Source organism: Amphiura filiformis, chromosome 1 (assembly GCF_039555335.1).
Source record: "Amphiura filiformis chromosome 1, Afil_fr2py, whole genome shotgun sequence".
Lineage (NCBI taxonomy): Eukaryota > Metazoa > Echinodermata > Ophiuroidea > Amphilepidida > Amphiuridae > Amphiura > Amphiura filiformis.
Genome location: NC_092628.1, coordinates 52,972,647 through 52,987,633, shown reverse-complemented (window position 1 = coordinate 52,987,633; position 14,987 = coordinate 52,972,647). Strand labels below are relative to the sequence as shown.

At 36.3% G+C, this 14,987-nt stretch overlaps 1 protein-coding gene across 2 annotated transcripts in view; it reads right to left on the bottom strand.

The window, feature by feature from the left end:
- The window catches only part of LOC140148717 (rhodopsin-like), a 57,763-nt gene that overhangs the window by 14,762 nt on the left and 28,014 nt on the right, over positions 1 to 14,987 (bottom strand). For both annotated transcript variants that reach the window (XM_072170764.1, XM_072170773.1), the window contains exons 2-3: positions 9,353 to 9,547; positions 7,352 to 7,485 (exon numbers count right to left, since the gene is read on the bottom strand). In XM_072170764.1, coding sequence (XP_072026865.1) covers positions 7,352 to 7,485; positions 9,353 to 9,547 — 329 coding nt within the window. The remainder of the gene's footprint in view (positions 1 to 7,351; positions 7,486 to 9,352; positions 9,548 to 14,987) is intronic.

Sequence of the window (14,987 nt, the reverse complement as noted above, 5' to 3'; positions counted from 1 at the left end):
TGAAAATATTTGGGATTCTCAAGTCCCAAATCCCCATTCATGTCGTAAACGAAAAAATAAAATACGCAGCATCTTTCATTCAAGGTCTGTTTTTCACGCGTTCTTCCTTAGCCAATGCGCAGCGATTGCCAAGGTCTGTTTTTGCCGCAGTCTTCTTCATTCTTCTGTCAACTGTACAATGAGCCATGACAGCGTTTTGCTTTGAGCCACAGTAGGCCTACCCATATTTGAACACTGGGACCCTTGGGTTGGGGACAAATTTCACATGACCAACGTTTAGTCAAAGGTCATCCACTTCTGGACAATGGCCAAAATCGTGACGATTTTCACCAAAATCCTACTCCTTCCACAATTTTCACAGAGTTGGGACTTCTACACATACATTGACCTTCGCAAATAATGCACAACATATACTCCGTTTTGAGATCACAGTTCATTAGGGGTCGATTCCGGTCATACGAAACAATAGAAATGTAATGATGCAAATTATGTCAACATAATCTTGACATCGCACACAAAATGTATCGTTTGGTTTCACTCAAAGGTTATTTTTGAAACAGAAACAAATTATTATTATTATTATTTGAACACATTTGTAAAGCACCAGTAAAAGAGTACTCATAACATCAAATGCAGAAATAATGTGGAAAATATATTACAAAAAGTTACACAAATTAAACAATTCTGTAGTGCCAGTGAGTTTATAGCTGTAATTTGAATTGGGCAAGAGTGGGTGATTTGGGGGTCTATTCCGGAAGTGCGCTCCACAGTATTGGGGCGGCAAGAGCAAAGGCCCGTTCATCATAGGTCCTTGTTTGGGAACGAACAATTTGGAAATGATCATTGGGACGCACGCTACCTGCCCAAGGGCGTAAATCGGGTGGGGGACAGGGGGACACGTCCCCCTCACTTTTCAAAGTGGGGGGGACACAATATCAAATGTCCCCCCCACATTTTGGTCCCCACCCCCAAAAAAAAGGGAAAGGAGAGAAGAGAAAGGGAGAGAAGAGAAAGGGAGAAAAAGAGAAGAGAAAGGGAGAAAAAGAGAAGAAAAAATGTTAAATTGCACGTAATTGAGTAGGCCCATCACGGCCCATACCTAAAAATCCGCACAGCCGGGTCGATCGTAAGTATAATATAAAGGGTTCACCCAAAAAATCTCCCCCCTAAAATTACAAAACATTTTTTCGCATAACTTGATACATATTTCGTGGATTTGAAAAATTTAAAAACCTGTGAATAAAGGAATTGTTTTGCTACCCTCCCAACGTTCTTTCGTCTGAAAATCTTTTTGTTTTGGCTAAAAATAATCACGTTTTCTAAAAATGATGCTTTCAGAAAAAGTTGCACTTTTCAACATCCTCATTTATGTCAAAATTAGCTTCAACAAATCATTATTTTGCACTACGTGATGGTTTCATGGGTGACCAAGAGTTCAGAGACAAAAAGGTGAAGGAAAAAAACCCAATTAAATCAATCGTAACATTGATACCGAGAAAGTTTTGTACATTACATGTATGGGATGTTGAAAAGCGCAACTTTTTTTAAAACATCATTTTGGAAAAATGTGATTATTTTTGACCAAAACAAAAAAGATTTTGAGAAGGGATACCTTTGGTAGGGTCGGACAAAGATGCCTCTATTCACAGGTTTTTAATTTTTTCAAATCAACAAAATGAATGTTAAGTTATGCAAAGAAATGTTTTGTAACTCCTAAATTGATTTTACCATTTTTGAAACACCGGCTCAATAAAATCTTCTAGAAAAACCCAGTACATGTTAATTAGTCATTGTTTTATACTGCAAGATGATTGCATGGGTGACTGGGTAATCGTATACATAAAATTAAAGAAAACAAAAACACCATTAAATAAATCAAAACATTGATATCGAGAATGTTTTTGTACATTAAATGTATAGGATGTGGAAAAGTGCAACTTTTTCTGAAAGCATCATTTTTGGAAAATGTGATTATTTTTGGCCAAAACAAAAAGACTTTTTAATGAAAGAACTTTGGGAGGGTAGAAAAATGATTCCTTTATTCACAGGTTTTTCGATTTTTCAAAACAACGAATTCTATGTCAAGTTATGCAAAGAAATGTCTTGTAATTTTAGGGGGGAGTTATTTTTTGTGAACCCTTTATTATAGGCCTGTGATTATATTGGGCATTGCTTGAAGCCTGTACTGCGGGCCCGTCGATATGCAGGGCCCATCACATTTTATCACCAAAGTCAGTTTTAAGACGGACTCAATGCTGACTTCAACATCAATCCATGCATGCTTTAGTAATAATTCCGAATCTTAAATCTCAAGTAAAATTTTGCAAATTGAGTTAAGTCCCTTTTTTTTGTTTTTATGATAACAGTGTAAAATTATGCACCAAATGACTTCAATTGGACCTTCATTTTGCTAAATTTCCCCCAACGTCTGGGGGCGGAACATCCCCCTTAGACACCCCCCCGCGTATACATAAACAAGTGGTCGCTTTCGCTTCTGTTTTAGTGAAGACTTGCCTACAAGTTAGGCCGTCATTTCACAATTTTTCAGCTGTTTCAAGCTAAAATTTTACCCAATAATAGTGCCAAAATGGTCCACCAAATGGCTCCAATTAGGTTTTCATTTTGCAAAAGGCTAGTACTTCTCAGGGGGGAACATCCCCCTCAGACACCCCCTTCGTATAGGCAACATAAACAAGTGGTCGCTTTCGCTTGTTTTAGTGAAGACTTGTCCACGAATGGCTTTTTAGGGCGTCATTTCACAATTTTTCCAGCTGTTTCAAGCTAAAATTTTACACAATAATAGTGCCAAAATGGTCCACCAAATGGCTTCAATTAGGTCTTCATTTTGCAAAAGTTTCTTACTTCTGAGGGGGGAACATCCCCCCTCAGACACCCCCCTACGTCGCGCGGGCGCGACGTGCGGTGCTGTCGAGCCAAAGTATCAATGACTAATAATTTTCAGTGTGTCCCCCCCCACTTTCAAAAATGGATTTACGCCCCTGTACCTGCCCTAAGGCCACGAGGTGGCATATAAGGGCTGATCAGTTGAGATAAGTATGAAGGAGCATTACCGTGAGGACGACGATTTTGAAGTGGATTGTTTCCTCAATTGGGAACAGGTGAAGTTAGGTTAAGGCGAATGCACGAGAAACTGTCAAGAATCAACAGTTTCAAGCTCTGACTTTATACTAACAATATAATCATTGCTTTCTACTAACAATAGGCATATTATCACTAACAAAACTGTGGATTCTTAAATACAATTTACGAGTGTTAGGATTGTAAAATGTTTGTTATACAAATTGAATGAATGTGGATTCGTAAAATCCTTCAAGTGATGTTTATACCCACTTCTAATGTAGGCTATTTATTATTACAGTATAGCGTTTTTAAAATAGGTCTTTTGTAAAACAAGGAAAATTGTCAAAATAGTCATGGGTTTATATCAAATGGTCAATAGCAGATCATGACAGTGTTGTAGGTGAAGAAAGTTAGACCTGCGTTGCGTTCTTTATGTTGCTATAATATACACACGATTCTATTGCAGATGAAGACCCTTACGAAAATGCAAGCAATGAAAAATGTGTGCGGAAGCATGCAGCACGCGTGCGGCAGTGTGCAGCACACGTGCAGATGTGTGCAGCATGCAAGCAAGGCCTGCTGGTAGCGTGTTCATGTGTGCGAACCAGCTGAGTGCATGCAGGCACCGCACACAAATATCCACCGCGCACACAATTTGCTTGCAGAACCTGCGTGCAGACTACCAATCTGTACGCAAATTACATGCAGACTACACTTGTGTGCGGACTGTAGGACTGCATGCAAATTGCACGCATCTTGCATGCAGCACGCATATTGCTGCATGCATGCAGGATTTCCAGATCACAAAGTTAGAATGCTGCACGCATACAGGGTTTCCAGAAGCAGTAAAGGTAAAATGCTGCATGCATGCAGGATTTTCAATGACTAATTCACCTTTACACAACTGACATCAAGTCACAATTTGGCAATGATCTAGAAGTGAAAATATTTAAATGTTTACAATGAATAAATAAGTTAGCCTTCGGACCAAAATTTTCTAAGTATTTAACCTTCAGACCAAGATTTTTTGGCAGACCAAGAAGGGAGGGGGGGGCAAGCAATTTTGGCAGGCCAACAGGGAGGGGGCAAGCATTTTTGGCAGGTCTAGAGGGAGGGCAAGCAAATTCTTGTTTCGATAGTTGGCATTTCAACTTTGGGCCAATGTTGGAATGCCATTCCTGTTTTGATAGTTGGCATTGAAACACTGGCCCAATGTTGGAATGCCATTCCTGTTTCGATAGTTGGCATTGCAACATTAGGCCGATGTTGGAATGTCATTCCTGTTTCGAAAATTGATATTGCAACATTGGGCCAATGTTGGAATTCCATTCCTGTTTCAATAGTATAGGCATTGCATCATTGGCCCAATGTTGGAATGCCATTTCTTTTTCGATAGTTGGCATTGCAACATTGGGACGATGTTGGTATGCCATTCATGAATCAACAGTTAATTGGCACTGCAAAAAATCAAAACAAAATTCAACATTTTTATAGTGAATGTTATCAATATTCACAGTAAATTTGATCAATATTCATAAAATGATGCACTTTGGCCGCTTTAGTCATCAAAATATTGCTTATATTAACTTAAAACACTTAATCAAATGTGTATACCCCAATAGCTCAAATGGTAAAGCATCAGACTCCCATGCAGAAGGTCCCAGGTTCAAAATCAGGTAGGTTAAGTTAGATAAGTGACTTGTATAAAATTAAGCTAGGCAATGTTGGTTCATTGTGAAATGGATAGCCAGGTTATGTAAGACTAATTGTAAGGACAGTATACACTGTTAACCATTATTTTTGATTTTTTTTTTCATGATTTTGTCTCGCATATATATGGCCAGTACGTGCTGCACGCATGCAGTGCACGCTAATGGATTTGCATGCTGCATGCAAACTGCACACGCTCATGACCTGCACGCATGCAGCAAGCATCTGCACGCTTTCCTGCATGCGTGCCTCGTTCCAAATATACGCATCCGCACGCTACCAACTGCACGCGTGCTGCTTGCATGCTGCATGCGTTCAAAAACTGCGTGCCATTTTCGTAAGGGGAATGTTCTTTATAATGATTTCTTATATTTGCCATAAGGAAATGGGTAAACAGTGTAAAGAAAGACTTCGTTTTATTTGGTTGGTCCTGTTATAAACAATTTTACCTACATTAACTTGAAATCACGTTTCACTACCTGGAGAGAATTGATCAAAAATTAAATTCCCTCCTGAGGTTCGTATCTGTCAATGAGTTGACCCGATCACAAGGATGTCATTATAGCTAGAGACAGCAAATAACAAAAATGTGTCAATGAGTTGCATAAAAATGACCGTGTGGGGTATTTAGTTCCCAGGAAGTGAGTTTTGCCTGAGGCAATTTGTGGTTAAATGTTCATCCCTTAATACAAGAGTTATTGCCGTCTATTTGGTTGAAAAAGGAGGCGAGACATGATCAAGTCTCTCTAGGTAACAAAACGTAATGCATGATACCTGGAAATGTGCAAGTATATCGCCATTGCAGCGTGTTTGTTTTAAGGACTAGCGTCATTTGAAATGATAGGGCCAGTTATTTCGATGTCGCTATAAACAACTACATCATTAAATGTAGTTCCAGACTTCGGTATTTAATTTGGATACCCTTTTGCATAATTTCAAAGCAAAGACCTCTGGAAAGGCAACCGTTACTTGAGTTTCACGGCATACCCTCAATTTCGCTCATTGGGTACCCGATCATCAGACGGATGTCGTTACGGATCATCATCCGTCTGATGATCGGGTATCCAATGATAGAAAGTGAGGGTATGCCGTGAAACTCAGTGTAACGTTTGCCTTTTCTACACTCATAGAAATTGTTCGTTCGGCATTACTCAGTAAGTTGATGTAAGTCGTTGCGTCAACTTTCCGAGTAATGCCAACGCGTACAAGTTTGAGTAACGCTGACTCGATATCATTATGTTGGTCGCACTCATTTGCACTTACTTTATTGGGTTGTTACAACTCAGAAAATGAAACTAGCCTAGGTTAGCATAATTTTCTAGATGTGTGCTTTAGTATACAAAATTTTGCACTGATTACAAAAATAAATATTTGAATACTGCTAATTGTGCAGAAAATGATCCAATTACGTGAATTAAGTAACAAAGTACCAAATTGGAATAACTCAAAACAATAAGTACCAGTAACTTAATATGAACGAGTTACATCAACTTACATGTTGAGTTACAATAACTCAACTAATTAGTTCTTTGAACCTTGTTGACGCAACGACTTACATCAACTTTTTAAGTAATGCCAACAAAGTTGATTAGTTGACAGAACTTTTTGAGCTTTTTCAGCATTTTTTAAGTTCGGATAACTAAAATGAATTTTGTTTTGGCAACTTTTACACTATTTTTGAGCTGTCCAAACTTACTCCTGTTGAATTACGCCAACAAGGCGAACAAGTCATTTCTATGAGTGTAGAGGTCTGTGCTTAATGAGATTGAGCACTCTTCATTGCAAAGTTAGTCTACCTGAAAATAACATTGTTAAATAAATAAATAGATAAATAAATAAATAAGTAAATAAATAAATAAATAAATAAATAAATACACGGGAGAAATGTGATATGACGGACGTAGAAGTAACTTTATTGATATTGATAATTGCTAGCTTTCGACTATGTCTTCATCAGGCAACTCGACTACAAAGAAAATTGATAAGGGAACTAAATAATAATAAATAAACTAAAGTAAAAAGGTACGACATGCACATGAGAATGCGTGGCGCGACGGTCGATAAACAAACAAAAATGTACATTTTGGACCAGTGAAACACAGAAATTAAATAAATAATTAAAGTAAAATAAAATTAATAACAATTAATTTAAGAGGAACCACACACGCAGAGGGGAACACACAAAAAACGTGAGCAAAACCAGTGGGCACGACTTGTTGCCTAATGAAGACATTGTCGAAAGCTAGCAATTATCAATATCAATAAAGTTACTGCTACGTCCGTCATATCACATTTCTCCCGTGCATTTATTATTTCCGGTATGACAACCTCAGCGTGTATACACATCATAAAATTTCTCACAATAATTAATTAATTAATAAATAAATAAATAAATAAATAAATAAATAAATATTAATAAATAAATAAATAAATAAATAAATAAATAAATAAATAAATAAATAAATAAATAAATAAATAAATAAATAAATAAATTAATTAATTAATTAATTCAAAATAAAGAAACATTACATTGATACTGATTTTGCAATATACAACTTACCTTTTTCACAGCATATAACAAGAGAGCATACGATCCAAATATGATAGAAAGTGGAATTCCCAATATTGTAATAAACATGAATATGATGTAAGACGTGTCGTTTGGATTGCGTGAGGCCCAGTCAACACTACAGGCTGAAATAAAATATGACTATTAAGGGTATACGAGGTATTGTTGGTCGAAACAGCCAAAAAATATCGATTTTCATTATCTGAATCAATACATTATTAAAAAATAACATTTTGGTGTTTTGCAAAAGTTCATTCTACAAATCATATACTTTGAAAACTTGATTAATTTATTGTTGTTAATGAGTTATGTACGTTTTACAAAAGTGTTTTTGTTTCAGCCCTCTTTACAACATAACTCAAGAACCACAGGACCTACAAAAGTATATCTGTGATATTTGAATTCTTTTACACGCTCGCTATGAATTGAGCAATGCAATTTTTGCTAAAGATCACTACCATTCGCAAGATGCTATGAACTACTTTTTTTCTGCTGCTTCGACCAACAATACATCCTATAACCTTAAGTATACCAAAGTAAAACAAATATATAAAATGAGTGAGAATAGTGGAATCACGGGAACTTATTTAGTTTGTTTCCAATAGCAGTGTTTTGAAATTATGTGCAAATAAAGAATCATATAGACCGACTAGACCATTCTTCTAATTGGATTGATTCAGCCGTAGGTGGGGTTAATACCCATGACATCGACAATCACGAAAAAAGTTTAAAAGTATTAAGGGGTGGGGTATGAACGTTTGGACAGTATTTATTGTGGGACATTAGAGCACATCAGACATATCGAGTTGCATTCTGAATACGAAGAATGTCCTTCTGAAATCAAATAATTTTGATTTTTGAAATTCGCAATGTAATACACATTTTATGGCAAATGATTAAAATTGATATTTTTGATATTTAACAGTACTCGAAGTAAACTTTATAAATCTGATGATTTATACTTAAAGTGTATGTAGGTGAGATAAAAAGCCGACGATCAATTGAAAATTTTGACCTTTCATATTGAAGATATGGATTTTTTTTTAAAAAAAAAAAAAAAAAAAATAGGTCTTTTTGGGAAAAAATTCCATATCTTCAATATGAAAGGTCAAAATTTTCAATTGATCGTCGGCTTTTCCTCCCAGCTACATACACTTTAAGAATATGTCATTAGATTGATAAAATTTACTTCGAGGACTGTTATTATATCAAAAATGTAAAAAATATCAACTTTTAATAATTTGTCATAAAATTTGTATTATATCGTGAATTTCAAAAAAATGATAATTATTTGATATCAGAAAGACATTCTTAGTATTTAGAATGCAATTCGATATGTCTGATGTGCTCTCATGTCCCACAAAAAATACTGTCGAAACGCTCAAAACGCTCATTCCAGATCCCTTAACGAAATCGAGAGAAATATTTTTTATCTCGTGATAATTTCAAAAATAGAAGAATTAGACAAATTATATATATGCAGATTCTATGCCTACGTGATATTTATGGTGTAACTTTTGACAACATTGCACGATTGTTGTTATAAGATAACTTGAAATATGCAAGCAAAAGGTTAACTTTTGCACTATCGTTTAGAGCACATCAAAGTCTAGGAAAGTTTTCTCAATTAAAAAAAAAAAATACACCATTACATTATGTGCAACTTTTAGCTTAATAGTGTGGCAAAATTGCTTTTTTTCACACGTTTTTTTTCTTCAATATTTCGAAAAAAGAGATAAATTAAAAACAACTAAATAAAAAAACCTTCCCTAAGTTCATGTCTCTTCCACAGAAAAAGCAAACTGATTTTCTTTACTGCGAACCGATTGGTCTCTCCCATTACTCTGGCCTTAATTTGATCTTTCAAATGACTATTTGAGTTGAAATGCGCGCGAAAAGTTTGACTTTCATCACCTCGAGGGGGCACAGAATCGATGCTAAATAATTATTGGTCTAATAAGAATTTGTTAAGCTGGTTACTATGGATTTTACCTGTTCCGGCTCCTTCAATGACGTAATCGTTCCAACCAAAGGCTGGTGGCAAACTTATTGTAAGGGAATAAATCCATGTGATAACAAGAGCTAAGAATGCCCATGACGATGTCATCTTCCTGGCAGTGAAAGGCCGGACCACTAGAAAACAACGTTGCATGGATACAGCTGCCAGAGCCACGATTTGCTCACAACCTGTTGAACAATAAAACAATTAATAGATACTACGTGTACATGTATAATAAATAATGTTGAATTAAAAACATGTAATGTACATTAAGAACGAGAACTCTTCTTACTTTTCATGCAATGACCTTAAATGTCGGCAGTTAGTTTAAGTTAGTAATTTACATTTAACGACTAGTGAAATCATTTGTTTCTGGTTCATAACAGCCCATTCCAGTTTTAACAGTATCTAAAAAAATAGAACAGGAAAAGAACAGATGGAAACCAAGAGATAAACTTGGGACTACATTCACTGTACATGCGTATATTCTCAAAACTAACTTGAATGACCTGGTGATTTGCGCATCACACCATTCGGGCTTCCTGGTGTGCATGTTACATTCGGTCATTTCAAATATTGAGTTTTAGTTTTAGTTTTGGTTTTGGTTTTGGTTAGGTGGTTTCCTATTATCCTGCCTAAGCTCTTGACTGACATCATTATCGATATCTTTGTTTGTACCCTTTGTTAGAAACATACATGTGTAGAAAGAGAGAGAGATAGAGAGAGAAAGGGGGAAGCGTGTGGTGAATGTATGTGTGTGTGGGGGGGGGGTAAGGGTAGTGTCAGGGTAGAGGAATGATATCGAATGTAGGGGGAGGGGGAGAAGGAGACATTTGGGAGAGGGAAGAGGTTATATAGGTGGGGAGTCTAGGTAAGAGGTATCGGTTGTGCTTACCGGGGGACAATAAACTAATTCATAATCATTATCAGCTCCATCATCATGCATCGTTTATGTTTCATACAACCACCCCCTTAATATACGCGCATGATTTTCCGGGCCGTAGAACTCGGGGAGTAATACTGTGACATGAAAGCGGGCCACCTACGACAGACTTTAAGTTAAAAGCGTCTCTGAAGTAAGACTAAATCAGATTTGATAGAGCATCATCTACCGCCTGCGGTGATAGATATCCTATAACATTTATGCTTATCACAAATGACCATTATATACTTACAATGATTATACCCTACCGTGTCCTTCCAGCACAAATGTGATGCGATCAAGCAAAATCAGTCGGGACTCGAAAATATTAATTTTGATAATTATAGCCAAACAAAGGAAATTATTATTTCCTTTTGTTACCTGTTGTTTTGGAAATTCTTTAATTGCACATATCTTTGAAACTGGTTGTTCAATTTCAATGTGGTTTTCTGCAAATTCCAGCTTTGTAAAGGCCTTTTACTATCCTATAAGAAACTGAAAATTTAATATTTCCGAGTTCCGACTGATTTTGCTTGATCGCATCACAAATGAGTTATGATTGCAGACCAGTTCTGCTCCACTTTTTGATCTCCTAATTTTTGGTTTATGAGCAATAGAGAAACTAAAACTCAATATTTGAAAAGACCGATTGAACAAATTTATCCATTGCGGTGTGCGAGTTCTTGTCCATTGCATGAAGACTCGCACCCCGGCGATTAAAACTATGACCAAATACATGAATGTCATTTGCATCATGTGGAAACAGCCGCCGTACTGCCCACTCCTGAACACGTACGGACATTTAATCACCATTTCCCCTTTTCGTTTATTTGTGACGCACATGCTTGTTATTGGATAACCTCTCTCCGTGAGTCCCTTGGTATTTTGTCTTCTTATGTAACTTGTGTATCCAGTATTAAAGCCATGGCTTGTCTACTGAATCTTTTTAAAACACTGAATTTCAAAATGTAATAAAGACAGCTTTATGTGTTATTTATAGCAACTTTGAACATGACACTGGTTCCCCTGTGATATCATTACTGCCGTGAAAGCAACACTCCATAAACCTATAAATAACATGTATACCTGAAATAGCGAAAGCATTTTTCAAAAAACTACTGATTTTACGTATAGAACATTATTTCAAACCTTGAAAGTCTCCGCTGACTACAATACCTTTATAGATCAACAAAATGTTAAATCAATCAAAATTGAATGTATTATTTTTATTCAGTCATTTTATTCTTAAATATATAGTATACCTTGAGTGTACGTTTTCGATCTTATATAAGTATTTCCTATGGGTCTTTTTATCTTTTCAGTTTCTGCTAGTCTATTGTCAGAAACGAAAATGTCAAGGGATTGTGTGAGTTGATGTGTAACTTGAACTTCATTATTTAGTTTGAAGTACCAATCAGCTTATTTCAATAGAGATGGGTGCCTGCTTTCAATTAAGGCCGGATAAGACAAGATTATGGAACACCGATGTTTTAGTGGTCTAACTAACACCCCTCTCGCAATTTTGAAATTTAGCCCTACACAAGTCAGCTATCACGGATTATGCTGCCTCTACAAATCATACCATCAATTAAGAGGACTCAAAAGTCATCGAGAGAGAAGCTGCTAAGACCACTAGGGGATTAAAAGAAGCCATCTGGATACACCCATATCAGGCGGCATAGGAAGCGCAACACGTGACGTACGAGGCTGGCGAAGATACAGGGCTGACAGCCCCATTCAAAATACTCGGTTAGCAATTACAAATGGAAAATTAACATACTTGCAGTGTGGTACACGGTCGTACCCCGACGGTTTTAGAGTAAGATAATTTTGCTTTGACACCGCATAACAAATTTAGAATTGTTTATGAAGATTTCATGACTATGTGTTAATCCAATGGCGGACAGTTCTTACTCAAGTTTGTTTTTATAAAGATTTTAACGTCTGTTATACAATGGTTATTTTTAAAGAATCGTAGATGGAAATATTACGTTGTTTGTGAAGAAAGAAAATGGGATTATCTAATATCTCATATACCTTGCGGTATTTTGATAGCGGATATATTTGAGCCTGAAAGTATATTTAAAATGTCAACTGTTTACACATTGCGACATAAAATAAAACAATTTGAACTCATTGCCTGAGGTACATACAGCTTTTAAGGTATGGTAACCACTTTTCGGTTCTTACTTCGATCGCCAGCGTTCCGATTGATATATGTCCATAAATAATAAAATCGTTGAAGCTTGCACCGTTAACTTTGATTGGCACAAAAGTAGACACACGTCGAAAGCAATCGAATATTCAGTTGACGTGTTTGGCTCGGGAACTGGCCGTGTTTTAAGGGCATATTATATATCCCATTAAATCTTCAATTGCATTTGGATTCCGATATGGATTACCAAAGTGTTGTTTAGAATAGAATTAACCTGTCCCCTGAGGTTTCTTAATTTTGTATCATCTTCGAAATACATGATGCATTTTGAAATTGTATGCATAAAGTCATTCAGTTTTTCTGGCAAAGGTTAAGGTGTGGCTGCATAGGCTCTTTTGCTCCATAAACCCATATGTTGTGATAGTTTTTTTTAATTAAAATTACTGAGTAGGCTGGGGTAGAAACTGCCAAGGCTAGAAGGGTTCATGTCATGTCACTCACTAGACTACTACGTTTATGAAAAGATTTTTCGGCGGTTGGCCTGTTCATATTGTTCCGATCAATAGAACGAGGTTAATCCGTAGTGTCTACCAGGATGACGATGGTCGCTGGATTTTGAAGTAATCACGTACATGATCTCGTACAATGATATTCATTGCTTTCCCAATAACTGATGGTTAAATGATATAAACTTCTTGGTTTGTATAGCTACCCAGCATGGCCCTTGATCACGATGCACAATTCATTTAGTATACTTTTTTCATGATACCAGGGACAATATATTTCGGTGCTACTACCTTAGTCGGATCCAGCCCCCTTCACCTTTTTTTTTTTTCAGATATATGGAAGCGATAACTTGTCTTCATCTGATCAGGTGAATATCTTCCCTGGCACTGGTACTTCATGTACTTCTGTGCCTTCTTCAGAGCAGATTGATGCCAAAAAGTTGTTTAAGGCATCTGGTGTAGATATATTTCCATCGTCGTTTTCAGTGGTCCAAAAGAGTCTCTTCTCCTTCAGTTTTTTACCTTCTTTATTGTGTATGCAAGTTTGCGTTTAAAATCACCTTTTGACTTCTGTCCATCTTTCTGGCATTCTTCGTAGTGTGTTTTAGCCTGTATTGGGTTTTTTTCTGAAACTTCTCCCACATGCTTCTTTCCCATTACATTTCTTCTTGGAATGTCTGTTTGGTAAATGTAGGCTGGTGAGCTTTTAGATTTCATTCTCAATCTTCTTCCAAGCTTGATATATTGTGCATTCATTTAGCATAGTTCTAATCTCAAACTTTGTCGGATGCCTGTTAAGTCTGCTCGCCTGCAGACTAGACTCTAGCAGGTAGATTAGTTACCATATTAACAAACAAAGACTAATACTTTCTATGTGAGCTTTGGTTTCTACTTCATCCACTATCAAATATTATTGGGTTGAGTGAAAACGAAATCAAGTTTTCAAGACTTGGCGCATCCACTGATTGTATCCACATAATGTCCAGTATTGTACACTTCATAAAATACTTCATACTCAATATTGAGTAATGTTTTACTCATTTGTTGAGTTGTGACCTATAATGAGCTCAATATTGATTTTTTTTTTACTCAACTGTTGAGCTGTGATTTTTTTACTCAGTGTTGAGTAAAATATTTTTTGCAGTGTATCAATAAACTTCCCAGGTACTAAAAGCGTATAACCTAAATACCTTGGCAGGACGAGGGTTCAACAAGTATTCTGTCTTCATAAAGATTTTATGCTGCATTGTTTGAGGCATATCTTGACAATTAACTGCCTTCTTTTAGCGTGTAAGTAGAAGAAGATAATCATATTGCATGTATGCTGTTTTTATTCTTTAGCATGCTTCTATTACGTCGACAACTGTCACATTTTGATGGGATCAGTTTACGTTCTAATATAATGCATAACATGGGTATTTATTTCTGTATTGTCTAATCAAAGAAATTAATTAGTCCAAAATAATGTTCAACCTTTTGGGTGTTTGTAAGCTGACCTTTAAGCATACTAATAGGATTAACATCGACTAGTGTTTTCATTGTCTCATCCAGATTGTTTTTCTCTGTCACTTTGAAACGACCTGGTATACAAAAGACCGGTCGAAATGTGTACATTTACGTCCCATCATATTATATTATTAAATAAACTTAATATAAACTTAATCAACTTTGAATTTTAACTGATTTATTTTGACCATAAGAAGGGTCAATCTTCCAGGTTGACCTTCATTACCAAGATATTGAATTATACCTGCCAATTTACGATGTCGATGAATCCGCCGATCATTGTTATATGTAAAGAAAGTCAATTGTAAACATGTGCTTTATATTCATACCAAGAACCGCCGTCTCAAAAATGTTCGTACTTGGTAGATTCACAAGTCAAACACACCAACAAAGGACGACGCTTCACGAGAAACGACCACACAACGTCACCATCCCTTATGTGTCTGATCTCTCCGAGAAAGTTCGCCGAAGTTTTCGAAGGTACCAAATCCCTGCCTCATTTAAGCCTACCAATACACTGAGACAGAAATTAGTTCACC